Genomic DNA, 22,570 nt, shown 5'->3' with positions numbered 1-22,570 from the left:
GTCTGTGGAGGCCGGAGGTGTTAGAATTCCCGAAGTTGAAATTATGATGGTTGTGAGCTGCTTGACATGGGTGCTTAGAACAGAGCTTGGGTCCTCTGGAGCACAAGTGTTCTGAAGAGCTAAGCCATCTCACTCTAGCCTCCCAATATGGAGTTTCTTTTTCTTTTCTTTCTTTTTTTTTTTTTTTTCAAGACAGGGTTTCTGTTTTGTTTTTGGAAGCTGTCCTGGAACTCACAGAGATCCGCCTGCCTCTGCCTCCCAAGTGCTGGTACTAAGGGCGTGTGCCACCAATGCCCAGCTCCAATATGGAGTTTTTAATAACAATGCCTGTACACATATGGAAAATTAAGTTATAGTATTATGTTATACTATTGATACCAAAGCTGCTTGGGACACAGATTCTTTTTTATTAAAAAAGAAAGGAAAAACAAAAACTCAAATAGCTGGGCAGTGGTGGCGCACACCTTTGATTCCAGCACTCGGGAGGCAGAGGCAGGCAGAACTCTGTGAGTTCGAGGCCAGCCTGGTCTACTGAGCGAGTTCCAGGACAGCCTCCAAAACAATACAGAAAAACCCTGTCTCGAGGAAAGAAAAAAAAAAAAAAAAAAAAAGCAGGCAGAAGCCAGGCGTGCATGGAGGCACATACCTGTACTCTGGTAGTCAGGATGATCTCAGTTCAGAGTCATTCTGGGTTAAACAGAGTTTCAAATTAGTCTGGGCTACACGGTGAGACCCATACGCAATGCTGGTGAGAATTCAAGCTGACCCTAGTAGTAGGAAGAAATGTAGTAGTACTAATAAAACATTGTCTTGGACGGTAGTGATAGTACTGGGGACTGAACTCAGGACCACTCTCATCCCTTTTTGTTTGTTTTGAGAAAGGATCTCACTCAGTTGCCCAGACAGGTCTTGAATTTGCAATCCTCCTACTTCTGCCTCACAACTAGCTGGGATTATAGCTATGAGCCCATTTACCATTACTGACAATATAACTAAAGAAATATCCCCAACAATATGAAAACACATATATACACTGCAGTACTGTTACTAACTACAAAACACTGCAAACAACTTAAATGCCCACATACAACAGAAAAGTGGAATAAGACCCAAAGGATCCACATAAAAGAGTTATGTGGTCAGAGATTTAAAAAGTAAATCCTCTTCAAACTAAACAGGGAAAGTTACACAGCAAAGTAAAAATAAAAAGGCAAAGAACAAGCAAGCATGCATAGTATGTGTAAGGTTTTGATTCCAAGTATGGAAAAAATAAAATAAAATAATAAGGCTGTTGAGGTGACTCATGTATCACGGCTTGCCTCAAAAGCCTGACCACCTCAGTTCAATTCCTGGAACCCACATAGTGGGCAGAAGAGAGCCAATTCCACAAGTCATCAGACCTCTACAGGCACATCCAACACACATGCATGCTCACACACATGCACATGCACATATACACAAAGGAAAAATGCAATTTAAGTTTAAAAGGCACACTCTCACACTCTCACATACACACTCACACACTTTCACATTCTCTCTCTCTCTCACACACACACACACACACTCTCACACACACTCTCTGGCTGGAGATGATGTTCACTAGCAGACAATGGGTTTTGAATTCGTGAAGTCCTGGGTCAATCCTCAGCACATCCATGCAGGCATGCAAGAAAGCACATCTTGCACATCACATGCAAGACAGATAAACCAGAGTTAGTGATACAGCTCAGTTAACAGAATGCTTGCCTAGCATGCACAAAGCCCTGGGTTCAATCCCCAGCACCACCTAAACCAGGTGTGGTGCAGGTGGAGACAGAACGATCACAAGTTCAAGGCCACTGCATCTCTGAGGCCAAACTAGGACACGTGAAACCTGTCTTTAAAAAAAAAAGAAACTGGGGTTGGATTTGTGGCTCATTGGTTAATAGCACTTGATACTATTACAGAACACATGAGTTCAGCTCCCAACACCCACATATTAGCTCACAATTGTCTGTTAACTCCAGTTCAGGGTAGGAGGGACCACAATGTCCCTTCTGACCTCCAAGGGACCAGGCATGCACATACATACATGTAAGCAAAACACTCATACATGACGTACACATAAAATTAAAAAAAAAAGAAAAAGAATCCTTTAAAACAGATTTTAAAATCCTAGGTTTTTGGCGTGGTGGCATGCACAATTGGGGTCAGGGGGAGCCCTCACTATATAGCCTTGGCTGGCATTGAATTCAGAGAACCACCTGCCTCAGCTTCCCAAGTGCTGAGATCAGAGATGGATCTCCATGGGTTCAAGCCGGCCTGGACTACACAGTGAGACCCTGTCTCAAAGGAAAACACAAAGCAAAGTGACTTCTTACAAGGGGTGGATAGGGAAGGCTTAGAAAGGAGAAAAAATGAGAGAGTTGTAGGAGGGATGAAGAGATAGTAATATTTCTGAGTTTATCTGTCATATAACTAACTTTTCAGGACTATTAAATGCTTTACGTGCCTAAAAATAAAAACAATGCTACACAATTTTTTTTGCCCACATGGATTATTTGTCTGAGGGTGTTGGATCCCCTGAAACAGGAGTTACAGACAGTTGTGAGCAGCCATGTGGGTGCTCGGAATTGAACCCAGATCCTCTAGAAGGACAATCAGTGTTCTTAACTGCTGAGTCATCTCTTCAACCCCTATACAATATTTTTTACATGTTGTAAAGCTAAAGGCAACTATACAAAAAAAAATATAATCTAGCAAATTTGTCTCTCACAAGGGAATAGGTTAGTAATTCTAGGACTCCGTTATACACACACTTAGATTCAACAAATAAGATTGTCATAGATAGCCGGGCAGTAGTGGCACACATTTAGTCCCAGCACTGGGGAGACAGAGGCAGACGGGTCTCTGAGACTTTGAGACCAGCCCAGTCTACAAGAGCTAGCTAGTTCCATGACACCCTCCAAAGTCACAGAGAAACCCTGTCTTGAAAAACAAACAAAACAAAACAAAAGAATGTCATAGATAAACCAGGTGTGGTGCTTCACATCTTTAATCCCAGCACTCAGATCTTTGTAAATTCGAGGCCAGCCTGGCCTATAGAGCGAGTTCCAGGACAGTCTGGGCTATGACACAGAAAAACCCTGTCTCAAAAAAAAAAAAAAAAAAAAAAAAAAAGAAAGAAAGAAAGAAAGAAAAGAAAAGAAAGTCTTAAGAGCTGAATTTCCCACTATTGAACAAAAAAATAATACTAATAATAATTAAGAGTGGGAAAAAAGGAAAACTAAGAGGAGTCTACAAGGTACCACTATGAACTCTTATGGCTTGTGCTGTATGCAGACAGGAAGTCTAGAGATAGAGGTGCACATATGTGGATGATACTGTGTTTTCTAGTACTGTCGGCTAAGAAAGTCTGGACATATTGCCAAGTTTACAGTCAAACAGACCTTGATTTCTAAACACTATTCTCCATAAAAAAGGGGGGGCAGGGTACCAGGCGTGGTGGTGCTCACCTTTACTCCCAGCATGGAGAGGCTATCTTGAAACACCGAAAGGAAAAGGGGGGAGTAAGAACTCACACGGGGGAAATCACAAGTCAGCATTAAATCTAAAGCACACTGTACTGCATAGGAAAGGCGAGCTACCTTGAATAGAAAAGCAGATGATATAGGAATGGAGTGCAGTGCCTACAGAGAACAAGGCTGGGACAGCAGCACTGTAGAGCAGCACCCACCAGCTGTGCCAAAGCTGTGCAAACACTGAGTCTCTGCCTGAAATTACTAAAGCTCCTGTCGGAGGCCTCCTTACACCTGTCCTGCACTAGCTCAAATCCTGCACTTCACTTCAGAAAGAAAAGGGGCAGCAACCAGAGAACTCAGCCCTACACTAATAGTGAAAATAAACTCAACAGGTTTAATGAGAAAACTATCTCCCCTATGATTACACTGTCCTACCAGGAAAGGGAGTTGCCTTAGCACTCAGGAGGCTGAGACAGGAAGATCATGACAAGCTCAGCAAGACCTTGATCCACCACAACCAAAAAGAAGCAAAAAAAATCAAAAAGTAGCCAAAATGTTCAAATCCAGCTTTTGTCTTCTTATGGGGAGATACAAGCTTGTATTAAGGACAGCGCCTACAAAACAATCTTTAAAAGTAATTCTAACACAGTTGCTGGGAACCAGACATATGCCTCCTGTTAAGGGCAAGCACTCGTTAACCTGTCCCCAGGCATAATCTTTTCTAAGAAGAATCAAGAAAGTAAGACGGTCTACTGGCACGTACCTCTAGAACATCTATTCTATCTCCAGCAGAGACAAACCAAGACCCTGCTCCTAGGCTAGCCACAGCCACAGAGAAGACAGAACCACTACTACCCCAGAGCTGTGAGATCAGATACTACTTCCCTGTGTTGTTGTACAATCCTGGGAAGGCCATTTAACTCTCATCCCCTGGATTCCTACATCATAAAATGGGGATAATAATAACACTTATCCAAGGTGTAAAAATTAGGTGTGTTAATTAAAGGCCCACTGTAACCATACAGTGCCTAGGAATGATTAAAACATTCAGTAAGTGTTCTGGTAAGTTCCTGAGGCTCTGTATGACATGAGAACTGACCATTCAACAGTATTATCTAACAAAATTCTTCTATCCCCATGTACAAAATTCTCTATTCAACATCAAGGAAAAAAATATAAGACATATAAAAGCTGGGTCTTGTGGTACAAGACTGTATCCCTAGCTACTCAGGAGACTAAGGCAGGAAGATCACAAGTCAGAGGTTTGTCTGGGCTACAGAGTAAGTTCAAGGCTAGCCTAGGCAACTTAGTGAGACCCTGTCTCAACAAGTAAAGAGGGCTGGGGTACAGGTAGTGGTAGAAGGCTTGCCTCATATGCAAGGCCTTAGGTTCAATCCCTAGTCTCTCTCTCTCAGAAAGTGTGTGTGTGTGTGTGTGTGTGTGTGTGTGTGTGTGTGTGTGTGTGTGTTCACATTTACCCTCAGATACAGAAGAAAGTTTAAGTTCTCAATGCTCTAATGGCATTCTGCATTCTTTTCGCTACCATGGGTGCAGGCCTTGAGTTGGCTGTGGTATCTGACTGGACTGGAACTTGCTATGTAGACCAGTTGGTCTACAAGTCACAGAGCTCTGCCTGTCTGTGCCTCCCAAGTGCTGAGATTAAAAGCAGTATTATGCTCACAGCTTTTTTTTATTTTTTTATTTTTATTTTTATTTATTTTTTTTTTTTTTTGGTTTTTCGAGACAGGGTTTCTCTGTGGCTTTGGAGGCTGTCCTGGAACTCACTTTATAGACCAGGCTGGCCTCAAACTCACAGAGATCCGCCTGCCTCTGCCTCCCGAGTACTGGGATTAAAGGCGTGCGCCACCAACGCCGGGCTCAGCTTTTTTTTTTTTTTAAATATTCACTTATATACCAATTGTTGAACAAAGAAAGAAAATAACCCTTTACATTGTCAAAGGCACAAGAATTAAAATGGGCACTGCTGAAGCACAAACTGAATAACATTTCAGAAGACGACCTGGCAGAGACACGTCAAACCAAAAACAACCGCACGTCTAACCACCATTTTCTTCCCCAAGGAATTTCTTACTGAGTACCTGGCTCATGCCAATTTTGCTTTTAAAAAAATCAGACCTAAAAATTAAATACTAGCTATCCATTAAAGATATGGACTTACATGTTATTTCTCTGTACTTTTTAATTTTTGTAATACATTACTCTTTTTTGTTGTTGTTTATCAAGACATGTTTCTCTGTATTGCTTTGGAGGCTGTCCTGGAACTCACAGAGATCCGCCTGCCTCCATCTCCCGAGTGCTGGGACTAAAGGTGTGTGTCACCATCGCCCGGCATACATTACTCTTGTAAAATCTAAAGAATATGTATTTACAAAGACATACAAGGTTTAACTCTAAACAGGACACAGCATTCTTCAACAATTCTGCCCAAACAATGACGTAGTTTTTCATGGGATGATATCCAAGCACTATCAAAGTCAAGCAGCATCACCAAGGAGGACCTCCACTGTCTCACTTCCACCAGGACTGGGGGAAGAACGCTACAAAGTTGGAAAAAAACTCCCTAGGAAAATCCTACCTCTCAGCTGACTGACCCCAGGGTATCTACTATTTATCACAACCTGTTGGCTAAGCATCCCTTGCAAAAAGGCTTGGGCAGGCAAAGGATGGGAATTCCTAATCACCAAGGATTCACCAAAGCTCAACAGCCTCAACAGAGAGGAAGCTGTTCTGACTGCCCTGAGGCCACCTGCATCAAAGGAAGGCCTTTTGTTAAAACAACTTCTGAGGGTCCCACACAATAGACATGCCTGGCAAAGCTGCCTGCCATGAAAGCCTGGTAACTCCGAGTTCCACCTCTAGAAAATGCACATCATAATACACGATAATAGCAAGCTTTTTTTTTTTTTTTTTTTTTTTTTTTTGGTTTTTCTGAGACAGGGTTTCTCTGTAGCTTTGGAGCCTGTCCTGGAACTCGCTCTGTAGACCAGGGTGGCCTCAAACTCACAGAGATCCACCTGCCTCAGCCTCGAGTGCTGGGATTAAAGGCATGAGTCACCAATGCTGGGCTAACAAGCTTTATAATAAAGAAAATAAAAAGAAATCATCCATGTAAAGACTGTTTAATCTTTCTTCCTCTAGAGATGGACCATTTTGAAAAACTGAGGGTTCTTTAGGAATAATGTTTAGTAATGTTTAGTAACTAATACGTAAGTAATTGTTTAAAAATCGCTCATTAGAATAAGTATCAATCATAGGAAAGGCATATAGATTCTAAATTACTAACATAAAAATCATGCTTACTAAAAAGATACCACTTTTACGGGGCTGGGCAGTATGACTAACTTTTCTAATTTATGAACCACTTTAACAGCTCAAAGATTAGTGGTCAAAAGACCTTGAGCTCAACTGAGTCACCTCCACAGATGAAATCACAGGTGTTTGTGACAGAGAGAGAATACTTGCCCTCTTTATTGCCTCTTCAATTTCGGTTTGCAAATTGGTACTTAAATGTGTGACAAAAATGTCCTGGAAAACACCTGAGGTTTATCATGCTATAGAATGAAGACCCCTAATTTAAAACTAAAAACTGCAGCTGGGCACCTGGTGGCACATGCTTTTAGTCCAGCACTTGAGAGGCCAAAGCAGGTGGATCTCTGAGTTCAAGGCCTGCTCTATGAAGCTTCCAGAATAGTCAGGCCTATACAGAGACTCCCAGTCTCAAAAACAACAAAACGGGGGGGGATGAGAGCATTTGTGGCACAAGCATGAGCACCTGAGTCTGACTCCCCAGCACGCTCGCTACAATAAAATTAGCTTTACAAACTTCAAATTCATAATTTCTTAACCTATCAGATGTGTGAATTATACAACGGGGCATATTTCCATCAAACAGTTCCTGCAAACTCCAACTTTCCAAAACGGCAACTAATTCTTGTTTTATTCTTTTTTAGAATTTAATGTTGGATAATCCTTTCTGGTTGGTTGGAATGTTGTAGAAGCAGAGAATGTAGGCACGAATCAAAGGTGTAGTACCCACAAATTTAATTTCACCTTTACGTGAAATCAGAATACAGGAAAACATTTACTAAGTGGCGTTACGATACCATCATCCACCCTTTGTCAGACTGCTCAAGTTTGCCTTTACACAAAATGAATACATTACCCGTCGTTTAAAGTGATAACTCTGTGTGTGCTATTTGTTGTTAGGGACACCTAACTTTAAAACTCGGCAAATTTAACTGTACTTGAAAATTAAGTCAAACACTACCCTTTTCACCACCGAAAAGAACCCTGAAGCATCAATGGTGTTCTCTCCCCAGACCAGTAGAGGGAGACCAAGACATCTGGCCTGGCGGAGCGATGTTTCTGTAAAACTGGGGAGGGGGGAGCGGGGACTGTATTTAAATGCCCTGCTGTCAATCAAAGGATACTTCCTACAACCCCAGTCACCATATCGGCTACAACTCCCCAGCGGGCTCTCGTCAACATCCAACACCCAACGGAGCCCCCGAAACCCGCCTCACCTAAAGGTGACCGCAGGCTTTGTCACAACACCCAAATAAGGACTTTGGGAGCCCAACCCCAACTAGTTTCTTTGTTTAAATGCCTGCGAATCCCTCCCACGCCGGAGTCAAGAGGCTGTGGCGCCGCCCTTCATTAGCCTCACACTTTGATTACAAAACACACGAGTCGGCGGCCTGGCTGCGGAGGCGGCCCGGGCTCTCGCAAACGTCAAACCAGCGGCGCTGCGCGGCGGCGGCGGCATCCGAGGGCAACGTCCGCCACCGCACGGCCCCGAACTTAGCTGGCCCCGCCGCTGCGGGCCGTCCCGGCGTCGCCGGGGACCGCGCTCGGTGTAAACTTTGAGGCGCGACGGCGACGCCGGGGAGGGTGTGCGGCGCGGTGCCCGGCCTGGGTCGCCCGGCCCCCGGCCGCAGGGGGTGTGTTGCGGGCTGGGCCGGCCGAGCTGCGCCGTGACGGGGCCCCGCACCTCGCCAGCCGCCAGAGCCTCCCTCATCTGTTGCTCTGTTGACTCGCCGCCCCGCGCCGCGGTCCCGTCCCGTCCCGGTCCCCGTTCCGTCCCCGTCCCCGTCCCGCCGCCCAAGCAAGTTTGATAAAGAGACAAGGGGGCGCGACGGGGAGGACGCGCGGCAGGACCGAGCGGCGGCCGCCCGGAAGCCAAGCAGGCGCGGCGGCCGGCGAGGGCAGGCGCGGGGCGGCGGGAGCCCGGGACGCGGCGGCCGGGGCAGTGGGGGGCGACGGGCTGCGGGCCTGTCTGCGCTCCGCCGCCGCCCGAGCCGCGCCGCCCGCCGCGTCCGTCCCCTCGCCCGGGCTTCCCCTGCCAACTTCTCCGCCGGCCCCTTTGTTCCTGTTTGTTGTGGCGACTCTTCGCCCGGGCCGGCCGAGCCCACCGGCTCCGCTCCGCTCCGCAGCCGGCCCGGCAGGCGGGGGCCCCCCGCTCTCGCCTCCGCCCGGCCCGGCCCGGCCGCTCCGTGCCCGGCTTTCGGGACGTGGGGCGCGACGCGGCGGCCCAGCCCGAGGGAGGCGCAGGCGGCGGCCGGCCGGTGGCCGCGGGCGACGGCGGCGGGGCTGAGGGGGTTTATTTACCTGCCGTGGAACCAGTCCTTGCAGACATCGCACTCGATCATGAAGCGGTTCACGTCGTACGGCTGCCGGCACACACAGTACACGGGCGGAGGCGGAGGGGGCGCCGAGGCCCGGCCGGGAGCCGACACCGACACCGCAGCCGCGGCGGCTCCAGCTGCTGCTCCCGCGGCCACCGCCGCCGCCGCTCCGGCCATCTTTAAAAAACACACACACGCACGCACGCTCGCTCGCTCGCTCCTCCGCTCGCCGACTGGAGCGAGCGCAGCCGCCTGCCAGCGCCGCCTCCTGCAGCAGCCGGAGCAGCAGCCCCGGCGGCGGCGGCGGCGGCGGTGGAGGCGGCGGCGGCGGCAGCGGCGCCTCAGTGCGCGCGCGCGAGCGAGCGAGCGAGGTCGCGGCGCGGGGGCGGGGGCGGGAGGGGGAGCGAGAGGGGGGCGGCGCGCGCGACGCGCGAGGCCCTGGCTGGCGGCCGCTTCCGGCGCTCGGCGCGGGGCTGTGCGTCTCGCGCACGTTCTCAACCGCGGCGCGCGCTCCCTGCTCCTTCCGCGGCGACCGGCCCAAGGGCTGGCGGGGCCGGGAGGGGGCGGGGACGCCGACGCCGTGGGTACGGGCGCGCGGCTCGGGGGCGTGCGCGGAGCGGGTTTCGGGGGGGAGGAAGCCCCAGGCTCGGGGCGCTGACGGGGAGAGAGCGGGGGAGGCGCGAAGTTCCTGCCGCGTGGAGACGGGTGGTGGACGCGGTCGTTCCGTTCCGAGGCACAAAAGCCAGGAAGTTTCAGCCCTCCGGGGGCGCCGCGCTTCGCCGCTCCGCTCCGCGCGTCAGTTGGCAGCCGCCCGCCGAGGATGCCACCCCCGGGTGGCGTGGGCCCCCGCCGGCGTGACGCGTCGGGTGGCTGGCGGTGCCGCCCGGAGCGGAGGAATGCCCTGTGAGACGCACTCGAACTTCCCGGAGCGAGCGCGGGGCTCGGAGCCGCGGTCGGGAGGAAGAGCGTCGTCTCCGGGAGGGATTCCGTTAGTGTCGGTCGCCGGGGGAGGGGCGGAGGGCACGGCGAGAGCGGCGAGGAGCCGGCGTTTTCTATGGAGAACGAGACTTGGCTGCGACCGCTCTGCTGTGTACTGCTAATTGGGAGAAGGTGGGGAGAAAATTTGGACCCTCTTTTCCCTGGGAAGAGAGATGCTACCCCCCCCCAAAAAGAATCGTTGGATAGTCTTCATCGGTGCACCACAGGCTGGCACTTACTTATTTTTATTTTTTATGTTTAGTGAAAGATGAAGGCAAATCAGATGTCAGGTGATAAACTGAAGAATCAAAGCACCTAACAAATATCAACTAGAGAAATATGAACAGTAGAAGAAATGTTAAGGATTATCAAATCGAGTGTTGGAAGCTGAGTTTCTGTGAGCATTTATATCCACGAAAAGCAGTAAAGCTCCCTAGGTAACTTTTGTTTGGGGAGATGGGCAGGTGAGTCTAGGTTTTTTGTTTGTTTTGGTTTTTGGTTGTTTTTGTGGAGGAAAACGAGTAACTTGCCACAGTCTCAGAATTGGAACTAAACTTGTTAATCTATTCTACGACAAGTCCTTTCTGTATTACACTGCTTCTCACGTCACAGGAAAAGAAAAGCCTGAAAATCTTACTTGATATAAAGTCAATGGATTTGAAGCATATGTAACTTCAGCATATGTATCATGGGTTGACCAGTTCCCCAAAGATCTCTTAAAATTATGACCTATAGTGCCTTCCTTAATTACCACACTAAGGCAAAAAGGAGAAGAAAGAGGGAGGGAACGAAGAAAATAGAAAGAACTTAAGATTTTTGTAGAGGGAAGAAAATAAAAAGAATGAATTTAACTTTTTATAGAGGTTGCATGAGGTCCAAGGACAATACAACCAGTGAAGGAAAGGCAGCAGAAGCTGTCCTGTTAGAGCAGAGGCATCCATGGAGAAAGCCTCGCGCAGTGTTCTCTGAGGACACACCTGACTTTGGGAGAGTTAACACTTGGGAGATAATAAAGAGGGTACTGGTTACGTACACCGTGTTGGTCCAATAGGTAATTATACTGGGGAAAATGGAAGCTACATATATGGAAGAGGAAAACTAGAAAGCCTTTTCTGGCAGGCTAGTAATAGCAGGGTCAACCTCTATATGTACAAATATTAAGTATGTTCATACTCTGTCCCTTGAGAGACTCTGTGAGCAATGAATCCATAAAAATGAGTCAGTTTGGTTTCTAAATACAATTATCCATTTTTCTTAGCAAAATAGTTGATTCCAAGACTGGAGGAGAAAAAATACAATATGAATTTGGAGGCTTAGTAGTGTCAGATGAAAGTATTTAAGCAAAAAACTGCCTGGCATGGTGGCGCACATCTTTTAATGCCAGCACTCGGGAGGCAGAGGCAGGTGGATCTCTGTGAGTTTGAGGCCAGCATGGTCTATAGAGTGAGTTCCAGGACAGCGGGAATAAGCACTATAGCTGTTAACTATAATTATAATTGTTTGGAAGCCCTGTCTCAAAAACCAAACCAAAAAAAAGCAAAAACTAATAAAGCAGGTTAAAGGGCTATACATGTGCCAATTTGCACTTCTTGGACTTCACTGAGAATAAGTGAGCTTCATGGGAAAGACTGCGTCCATGCTGCGGCACTTGCGCACACTGCGGAAGAGAATTTTCCAGTCTCCCCCACCCACCGTTCCATCTGGAGGATGGCAAACTCACCTAGGGCTTGCTGGGCAAGCCCTTGAACCTGTTGAGCCATCCCACTGGCCCACAGCTGCATTCTTCTGTTGTTGATGATCACATTTTACAGCCCATCAAATAGCATGACAAGCTGTAACATAATTTCAAGTAAATCCCCACAAAGCTCTAGTCACTGTAAGGGAGTTGAATGTAGCTTGAGGAGGCGCACTTGGCCTAGCATGCCTGAGACCTAAGGTTCCACCACTGTAGCTGCAACTAAAGCGTGTAGCAGAGAATACGGGGGGGGGGGTAACTTTATGATGCTGACAAGCCCAGTAGACAGCACCTGAGACACCATCCGAGTCATCTGATCAAATGCCAGTATAGTGACAAATGGACGTTCAATTCCACTTAATAGAATTCATTAAGAAGAGCCTTAGTTAGTAAAGCCCTGTATGCATGTTTGGTCTACCTGATTGAGTCTGCAGTTTGGAAATGAAAATAGCTTTAAAGGGCACATGAAAAAAATCAGTAAGACAACATTAGGATAAAAAAATGTAGGGGGGGTAAAGAAGCTGTGCACACCAGTGTTCAATGCTGAGGAACTAGGGAATGCAAGACAGGACTCTGAATGATGCCAATATTTTAGTGTCAGCCTCCAGACATAGCAATTACGTACATGGGTTTGGATTTTGCATGCTATCTCTATGACAACTTATGCTGGAGTGTTAGGTTTTTTTATTTTAATGAAAATGATAAGAATATCTGCCTCAGCTTAGGGTTCATTAAATGAGATAACCAACTGCTGAGTACAGCTTAGCACATAATACGCCATATAGCTGTTAACTGTAATTACCTATAATTGTTTGGTTATTAATAGTATTAGAGAGGACGAAGGAGCAACTAGAAAATTACCCCAAATTAGAGTTTGAAAGAATTTTTAAAAATATCAACTGGCAGGATGGCTCAGAGGGGAAAGATGCTTGCCACCAAGCCTGACAACCTTGAGTTCTATCCCCAATATCTGCATAGTGGAAGCAGAGAACCAACTCCTGTAAGTTGTCCTCTGACCTATGCACACGCACACAGGCACGCGCGCAGGCACGCACGCACGCACGCGCACACACAAAGGAAAAGTACACCTTGCAGAAAGACACCTGCCTCCATACAAAGTTGACAAATTATGCTGGGACTGCCTCTGTCCAGTTTGTGGACGCTACAGAACTGGTGGTAAGTCTCTAGGTTTTGCATGTGTTTAGTACTCATCCACAAAACCATGTCTCTGTTAAGGAATATTTGCTCCAACTTAGCAATTCTGTTTATAGTACTATTGGCACTTTTTGTTTGTTTGTTTGTTTGTTTTTTGTTTGGTTGGTTGGTTTTCAAGACAGGGTTTCTGTGTATTGTTTTGGAGGCTGTTCTGGAACTTGCTCTGTAGACCATGCTGGTCTCGAACTCACAGAGATCCACCTGCCTCTGCCTCCTAAGTGCTGGGATCAAAGGCGTGTGCCACCACCGCCCGGCTTATTGGCACTTTTCTATCTCCGTAATTGCTAATTTTATGCATTAATTGGTAGTGGTTCATTGAGATTTTAATGTTTCTTAGATGTATGTGTGAGAATGTTTTGCTTGCATATATGTATTATGCACCACATGCATGGCTACAAGAAGTGTTAGAAGTTAAAAGGGAGTCACAGATGGTTGTAAACTACCATATGGTGCTGGGAACTGAACCTGGGTCCTCTGCAAGAGCAACCAGTGCTCTTACCCTGAGCCATCGCTCCAGCCTCGTGGTTTGTTTTTGTAAAGCACTTTCTATTACTTATCTCACAGTGGCTCATCGTATTAACCAACGGAGACAGAAACACCCTCACACTTGTAATGAGAAAGTGGGAAGGGTTAGTTCTGTGAGAGAGAGGGAAAAGGATAAATTCTGGTGAAGCAAGGAAACCCATCATAGGTGCTGGAGAGAGAAGGAAAACAGCCAGTATGTAAAACTAGCAGCTGTGCTAATAGTGTGGTTGGCCTTGCTTCTAATCAGGAGCTAGGAAAACGGTACACTGACAGTCCACACTAAGATACTGAAGGGCCAGCTGGGGTGGGACACACCTTTAATCCCAGCTCAGGGGGCAGAGTCAGCACGATCTCTGAGTTCAAGGCCAGTCTTGTCGTACAGAGTGAGTTCTGGGACAGCCAGGCCTACACAGAGAAGTCTGAAAAACAAAAACAAAACAAAAAAGATAGTATTGAAGGAGTCAGTGAGATTGCTAGGAAGTGAAGGCACTTGCTGCTAGGCCTGATATCCTGAGTGCAGTACCAGGAACCATGGAGTTGAAGAGCCAGCTCCTGAAAGTTGTTCTCTGACCTCAACATGTCTAGTGTGGCATGCATGTGCCTCAACTCCCCCCACGCTAAATAAATAAACGTAAATTTTTATTCCCTGTATATGTCTTATCAATCTTTTTGCCCATGAATAGCTCATTTATGCTCTAATAAATCTGTAGGTTCAACTGAATTGTGAGTTCTGTCTCAATTTCATTGCCTCAGATTTATTCCTTTATAGTTATGAATTATAACATTAACATTAAATCCAAAAGTGTTTGAAACTTTTTCTTTTCTAATTATATAGAAGTTGTAACCGGTTGGTCCCTAGTCCCAGCGCTTAGGAGGCAGAGCTAGATATATCTCTGTGAGTTTGAGGCCAGCCTGGTCTGCAGTGTGAGTTCGAGGACAGCCATAGCTAAATAGTAAAACCCTATCTGGGGAAAAAAACCAAAACTTGTAAAAGATGGAGCTGATCAGCGGCTCTGTTGGTAAAGTGCTTGTCACATCACATAGGCCTGGGAACCTGAGCTGAGTCCCTGCGCCAAGTAGGAAAGCCGGGTATGAAGCTCAGCGCTGGGGAGACACGGATGCTGACCGATGCTGGCCGTCCAGTCTAGCCACATGAGCTCCAGAGTCGGGGGAAGACTCTGTTGAAGAAGACACCCAGTACCAATCTGACCACTACACACACAGCGATGCATGCATGCACATAGGGAGAAAAGACAATTTTTGAGACAGGAATGTAGCTCTGGCTTGCCTCAGACACACAGAGATTGACCTCTGCCTTTGCTGAGCACTGACATTAGAAGCTGTAAACTGTCACTGGACACATTGCTTTACAGTGTAGCAGACAGAAATCCGGATTTTCAGCTATCTTTCTAAGTACTTCAGAAACAGTAACAAATGTATAATCAGCTGTAATATCCAGGACTTGTTTTTTTTAAATATTTATTTATCATGCATACACTGTTCTGAATGTTCTGGAAGGTACCAGATCCTACTATAGATGGTTGTGAGCCACCATGTGGTTACTGGGAATTGAACTCAGGTCCTCTGGAGGAGCAGACAGTGCTCTTAACCTCTGAGCCATCTCTCCAGCCCTATCCAGGACTTGTTAAGGTTTAAAAAAATGTTGTATCTCCTTATGCTTGATATTTTTCCCTGGCTGGCCTGGAACTCAGTATGTAGACCAGGTTGGCCTCATATAGAGATCCATCTGCCTGTCTCCCAAGTGCTGGGATTAAAAGCACTCACCACCACACCTAAAGACACTTTTAAACAAAAACACTAAGAAGTGACTTTAGCTCATGTAATAATCCTAAGTGTGGCTACTTGAGTTCACTCTACTTGGAGAGTGGAGTTACAGCTTGGTAAAACACCTGCATGGCATGAGTGAGTGAGGGTCTAGGTTCAGTCCTTAGCAACCCACCCCTACAGAAATAAAACAAGATTTTACAGTGTAGATACCATAAGGAAAAGGAAAGGAATATTAAAAATAGTTCTCGCTTTTAAGAATATGACAAATGACAGGGTTGAAGGAGCCATGAGAAAAGTTAATAGTGAGTTCCTCCAAACCCAGTATTTCCAGCTAGAGAAAGGGACATTCAGTCAAGGGCAGATACAGACTTGTATGAAAGACGTTAGGGAGATTAAAGCTAGGATGAGCTGGGCCCTACCGAAAATGAGTTACGGACAACTAAAAGCACCCTTTACTCCATAGGCAGAACACAAAAGGGAGCGCCAGTCGCAAATCCATGAGTCAGATGATGTGATACAGATGTATGAAAAAGCAAAATTGAGCGGATCTCTGTGAGTTCGAGGCCGGGCTAGACCGACAGCCTCAAAAACAATACAGAGAAACCCTGTCTCATAAAAACAAAACAAAAAAAATTGTTCAACCTGTTTCAGTTTTGTCACCCTTATCCAGGGGTATCTTTTTTCTTTTTTCTTTTTTTTTTTTTTTTTTGGTTTTTCGAGACAGGGTTTCTCTGTGGCTTTGGAGGCTGTCCTGGAACTCGCTCGGTAGACCAGGCTGATCTCGAACTCACAGTGATCCACCTGCCTCTGCCTCCCGAGTGCTGGGATTAAAGGTGTGCGCCACCAACGCCCGGCTCCAGGGGTATCTTTAAGGTAGGAAAAATTGTCTACAAAATAAAGATGGACAAGAAACTGAGAATTGATTTGACCCATTTATTTGTAGCAGGACTGGGTGGCCTAGAAAATTTCCCTGTTGAATCTAGATTGTTTTTATTTAGTGTATGCGTGCGTGCGTGTGTAAGTTCATGTGCTCTACAGGAGTACGGCAGCTCATGGAGGCCAGAGGAGGGCTTCAGATCCCCTAGAACTGGAGTTGCAGGTGGTTGTGAGCCACCACGTGGGTGCTAGGAATTGAGCCTGGGTTCTCTGTAAGAGCCGCCAGTGCTCTTAACCGCTGAGCCTCCATTTAAGTCTGCTGCCTTCAGACTTGGAACGCTTCTCTTTGAAGTCTTGCTCAAGAAACACAGTCTAGGGCTAGAGAAAGGCTGATGCACAGGAAGAAGGTATGACAGAGGGAGGGGAGAAACCGCATTGTCCAAGACAAATGGAAAAACGAATGATAGCAACACAAAGCGGCTGGCTGTGAAACCAGAGAACTGAGCAGAGGCTGGAGAGGAGAGCAGGGATTGTATGCCAGGGCTCTTCCGGTGGCTGGTACCTGAACACGGTAGGGGCTCTCCTTTTGAGACAGTGTGACCTTGTCTCAAAAAACAAAAAATAAATAAAATGAATAAACAAAGTAACCAGGTCTAGTGGCAGAAGCCTTTACTCCCATCTACTGATGAGGATAAGGCAGGCAGCTAACAAATTCAAGGGCTGACTGCAGTACACAGTGAGTTTAAGGCCAACCTGAACAAGTTAGTAAGGTCCTGTTCCAAAACAAAAGAGGATACAGCTCAGAGTAGTGGAGTGCTCCCCTGGCATGCATGAGGCTGCTCTAGGATTGTTTATTTAATCCCTAGTACTTTAGGAAGACGAAAACAGTCAGATACTATGCCTAAATTATCTTGAATATGCCAAAATAATGACCTATTCACAGGGACTGGGACCCACGGGCAGGAATCTGAAGTACAATTCAAGGAAGGGTGATTTATGCTGCGGTGCTTAAATACTTCCTGCTAAGATTCATGGGCCTGGGAGAATGGAAAAGACAAACCCCAGAACTAGAGTTCAGCACAGGCACAGAGAACAACCTGTCAGATCTGACAGGAAGAAGGCTGCATGGAAGATGAAGGTGTCTGGAAATTAGCCAGTGAGACTGGAAGGTCATTGGAAATGCTCTTTTAACATTAAAAAGAAAAAAAAACGACAAGGGATGAGAACGAGCTGGGTATATTGGAGCATCAGAGTGGGGAGTTTGTGAATAAACACTCACAAATGGGCAAGTAGGAAAATAAGTCCACTTTAACTTTAGAACACTTGGAGCCATGAGAGGAAGGCTCTCATAGTATGCTGTGGGCTTTGCGTGAGTCTCACTTAAACTCTATTTTTTAAACCAAAATGAAATGATACAGCTATTCTTAGAAGATGGACTGGGCAGTGGTGATGCACACCTTTAATCCCAGCACTTGGGAGGCAGAGACAGCTGGATCTCTGTGAGTTCTTGGCCAGTCTGGAGAGAGAGTTCCAGAACAGCCAGGACTACTACACAGAGATGTCCTATCTTGAAAAACAAGCAAACAAAAATGTAAAGAGGCTCATCTCATCCAAGAAAGCTACTTACCACAAAGCTGAACGTCCCAAGTTTGATTCCAGATACCTACACAGTGGAAGGAAAGAACCTACTCCCAAAAAGCTGTCCTCTGACCGTACAGGTACCTTGACACGCTCTCTGAGGTCAACAACTGATGTCTAAACGGTTGAGAGACAGTTGTATGTAAGTTTTTATTTAGAAATGTGAAGTCAACAGAAAAATGGCTAAACGAGCTGTCCGTAGTGGCGGGGTCTAGACAGCACTCAGCGACGGGGACAAGTGGGCCTAATGTTGCTAACCCAGCCTGCTTTTGCCATTAGGAACGATTTCATATTGCTTGATATTTGTGGTGATGAATTTTAACTCTCAGCTTGATCAGAGTAAGAAGCATATCACAGGACAGGTCGAGGAGATGGCTCTGAGGATTAAGGGCTTGCTACTCTAGCATGACGACCTGCGTTCAGATCCCAGGAACTCGGGAAATCGGACCTTGGGCATGGTAGCATACAGCACTAATCTTCACACACACACACATTTAAAAACAAAGTGATGTAGGCCCCTGGGGAATTAACAAAGCATACCTACCAACCAATGGGTATGTCGATACGAGGGTCTCCAGGATCATTCAGGTAAAGACCCGGGCCCCAGTCTCCCAGACGGATAAAAGTGAAGGAGAAACGCCGCCGTTAAGGATCTGTCCACCGCTGAGATCCACTTCCGGCACCAGACCTTCCTCACAGAAACGGGTTCAGTGAGTTGAAATAAAACCTTACTCCCTCAAGCTGCTTTTTATGTAAGCAGTAATCGAATCGAGAAGAGTAGCCATTACAATATATGAATCACATCCTTGTGCTCACATAAAATTGTCATTTAGAGAAAAGCATTTAGGACTTGATGGTTTAATAAAGCAAAGAGGAACTTTTGCGGAATCAAAGTCATAGCGACCCTTCCTAGGAAGGCCCCAGAGTGCTCAGAGGAACCAGGAGCATCAACCAACCTTCCCTAACTGCCACAGAACCCGCGGCGCGCAGGGCTGGGGGAGGCGTTCGTGTCAGGGGTTCTGCCTGAGTAGGAGCCCAGGCTGCCAAGTTTGCTTGTCAGAGCCCAGAGGGCTAGGCTCCACACTGGGTTTCCATGGGCTGCGGTGGGGCGGGAATTGACACCACCCACTGGTCTGCAACGGCAAGGAGCTCTTGGTTGAAGGTAGGGATGCTCTCTAAAGAAACTCAGCGATTCGCTTAAGGGTTCTGGGGGAGGTTGGGAGCTGCTCAGCTGAGCTAAGATGGCTCAGGCCTCTACAGCACTGAGGAAGAGGACAAGGATGCCGATACACTATTCCAGTCTTCCAAAATGATCCCCCCTTCCTTAGGAACTGGGTTCCCCAACTGGCCGGCCTACTGGGGGACACCCAATCAGACAGGAAAGATGGCTGTAACTACCCCGTGCTTGCTTACTTAAACACCCACAATGGGGGTGTCAGTAGAGAACCTTGATAGACGGCCCAAAAGCAACCAACACAACACAACACTCATACCCAGAAACGTCTGAGAAGACACACACACAAAAGGCACCACAGGAAAATCAACAACGCACAAAAAGGACTAACAGGAAAAACCAACACCAAAAGCAACCTCTCGTCCTGGAAACACTCGATTCAGGCCGGGTGTGGTAACTCAGGTCTTTAATCCCAGCGTTGGGAAAGCAGAGGCAGGCCGATTTCTATGAGTTCAAGGCCAGACTGGCCTACACAGTGAACCAGCCAAGGCTGTATAGCAAGAGACCCTACCTGAAAACAATAACAAAAACAAATTAAAGGACATAAAAGTACCTTTCCTTAATCCTAATGAATGCTCTCAGAGACACTTGAGGAAGAATTTCTGGCTCAGGAGCAAGCTAGTATGGAAGAGGCACTACTCCTCAGCTCCCTCACAGCTCCTCAAGGGCGCTGAGGAACCTAAAACACGGTGGCCAAACATTCCGTTTGTAAGCAGTCAATGAGTTCATTAAAGAATGAACAAAACCAGTGACCAAATAGGTGGCTTGAGGGCTGGAGAAATGACTCTCTAGGCAGAGTGCTTGACTAGCATGCTCAGAGACCCAAGTTCAAATCCCAGTGGGACTACTCATGCCTGTGATCTCAGCACTACGGAGTTGAAGGCAGGATGATCAGAAGCTGGTCAACCTTGGCTGTGGTGATATTTTGTTTATGATATGACAAAGCTTGCCTAAGGATCAGAGCACAGAGCTAGCCACACTAGTTAGCCATAGAGGCCAGGCAGTGGTGGCTCACACCTTTAATCCCAGCACTCAGGAGACAGAGGCAGACAGATCTCTGTTAGCTCAAGGCCACCCTGAGCTATGTGAAATTGATCCAGTCTGAAAGAGAAACAGCTTACACAAAGGTGACCTCAGCACTTGGGATCCACGCCTTTAATCCCAGCACTAGAGAGGAATAAAAGGTGGGAGGAGACAGGAGCTCAGCGCAGTCTGAGGTTTGGTGGAGACAGAGGCCGTCTGGAGATGCAGGCTGAGGGCAGGATCGCCCCTTTGGTCTGAGCATTGGTAGAGGCGAGAACTCTCTGGTGGCTGGCCGCTTGGCTTCTCTGATCTTCAGCTTTTAACCCCAATATCTGTCTCTGAGTTTTTATTATTAAGAACAATTAGAAATCGAGCTATACTTGCTGTATAGATTAGACTAGATGAGAGTCCCACCTCAAAACAAATAAATAAATAAGTAAAATGGTGATTTGGAAGAGAAAAACTTAAAACATTTTCCATAATGCAGAAGTGGAAGGAAATGGGTAATACAAGTTGTAACATGGGGGGGGGGCTTAAGAGGTGGCTCAGTGGTTAAGAGCACGGGCTGCTCTTCCAGAGGACCCAGGTTCAAATCCCAGCACCCACGTGGCAGCCCACAGCCGTCCGAGGCTCCAGTTGCAAGCGATCCAGCGTCCTCTTCTGGACTCCACAGGCACCAGGCACACACGGTGTGCAGACACATACACAGGCAAAACACTCACACATAGAAGCTTTAGTTTTCTTTTAAGTTGAGACACAGGAGAGAAAGAAGGGCCAGCAACCATAACAGGAAGGGATTCTACAAGGAGAGCAGACAGGAAAAGGGGTGGGACGGGGTCAATGTAAGTCTGGAACATGGTGGGGGAGACACCTCAGAGGGTCTAGTGCCGGTGGCGCAACCATGACGACCCAAGTTTGGACCCTCGGCGCCTTTTCCTGTTTGCTGGGATTTGAACCCAGGTCCTCTGGGTCTGCAACCCAGGTGGACTCTGGATCTTGCTGGCTGTCCATCGGAACCAAATCAGTGAGGCCTGATTCACTGAGAGGCCCTGTCTCAGAAAGTAAGATGGAAAATAGTTGAGAAAGACATACACACACACACACACACACACCTATATGCACAGGACCATAGGTGGGAGGGTGAGGGGGGAGCGGGTGGGGGAGAGGAAGGGATGGCAGGGTTATTACCAGCACCATGTCCTGTCCTCAGGCTCTTTTCTAGGAGTGAGAAATGCAGCAGTTAACTTTAAGCAAAATAAAATTAGAGCTCTGTGTGGGTCTGTGCTTTAGCAGGATGTATGGGGGCTTACAGTAAGAAATTGAAATGTGTGGGCTATGCTATGCATACGTAACTTTGCCGATAAAATAAGAACCTAACACTGTGGTACCAAAGCCCCAGGCCTCACCAGATCGCCAATCAGACTGCCACCCTTGGCAATGGACATTGACCAAATGGGAACCATGGCTGAACACTGTGACACATATATATACACATATAATCCAGCACCGGAGAGAGAGAGCTGGGGAGATGTGAAGTTCATGGTCATCACGGCTAAACGATGAATTTGAGGCTAGCCTGGGCTTTACTGTTAGCAGTGGTGTGGCTGGGAGCGCAGGGAGGGTGATTCCCTTTTTCTTTTTTCTTAGTTTGCTAAGGATATATTTTAAAGTTACCTCTCTCTCTCTCTCTCTCTCTCTCTCTCTCTCTCTCTCTCTCTCTCTCTCTCTCTCTCTCTCTCTCATGTGTGCATGTGCGATAGCACAGTGGAGACCAAGAGATAACTTAACAGGGGTTGTTTTGTTTTGTTTTTTTCGAGACAGGGTTTTTTTGTATTGCTTTGGAAGCTGTCCTGGAACTTGCTCTTGTAGACCAGGCTGGCCTCGAACTCACAGAGATCCGCCTGCCTCTGCCTCCCCAGTGCTGGGATTAAAGGCGTGCGCCACCACCGCCCGGTCTTTACACCTGATTTAGCAGACTGCTCCAGTTATCCATCTACATTGCCTGCCAGCACGTGGGTCTTGCTCACCAGCAGGAGCCTTTGCCCACTGAGTCTTCACCAGCCCAAAACCATGTTTCTATAGTAGCATGAACAGTCCTTGTCTGTGTTTCTTTCTGCTTGTTTGTTTCACTTTGTGAATATTATTGAAAGTAACTTTGTCATATATGAAATAGTTTTTTGAATATCTACTTGGAGCTGGGGAAGCAGCTCACTTGGTAGCATGCTTATGAGGGCGTTTCTCTGTTTTGATTGCTGTATTAAGGCATATAATCATTTTTCTACTGTGCATAACCCTTCCCATAATGAGTCTGATTTTAATCATACGCACACCCAATTGCGCAGAAGACCCAGCTTTGCCTTCCTGTGCTCAGACCCGAAGCCAGCTAAAGCCGCATTAGCCTTTCCATTCTCTG

At 47.0% G+C, this 22,570-nt stretch overlaps 1 protein-coding gene and 1 long non-coding RNA gene across 2 annotated transcripts in view; one reads left to right on the top strand and one right to left on the bottom strand.

The window, feature by feature from the left end:
* Kdm7a (lysine demethylase 7A) overlaps nt 1–9,463 on the bottom strand; it is a 62,775-nt gene extending 53,312 nt beyond the window's left edge. The window contains exon 1 of the mRNA XM_040728498.1: nt 9,129–9,463. Coding sequence (XP_040584432.1) covers nt 9,129–9,322 — 194 coding nt within the window. The 5' untranslated portion in view covers nt 9,323–9,463. The remainder of the gene's footprint in view (nt 1–9,128) is intronic.
* A 329-nt stretch (nt 9,464–9,792) lies between these two features.
* Nucleotides 9,793–14,319, top strand: LOC121133028. The gene is made up of 2 exons (XR_005869757.1): nt 9,793–10,255; nt 10,386–14,319. It is a non-coding gene; the product is annotated as an uncharacterized LOC121133028 (long non-coding RNA).
* Nucleotides 14,320–22,570: the final 8,251 nt, after the last annotated feature.

The sequence above is a fragment of the Mesocricetus auratus genome, unplaced genomic scaffold (assembly GCF_017639785.1).
Source record: "Mesocricetus auratus isolate SY011 unplaced genomic scaffold, BCM_Maur_2.0 Super-Scaffold_100019, whole genome shotgun sequence".
Classification (NCBI taxonomy): domain Eukaryota; kingdom Metazoa; phylum Chordata; class Mammalia; order Rodentia; family Cricetidae; genus Mesocricetus; species Mesocricetus auratus.
The sequence above is the reverse complement of the archived record's forward strand: the minus strand, read 5'-3'. Positions and strand labels throughout refer to the sequence as shown.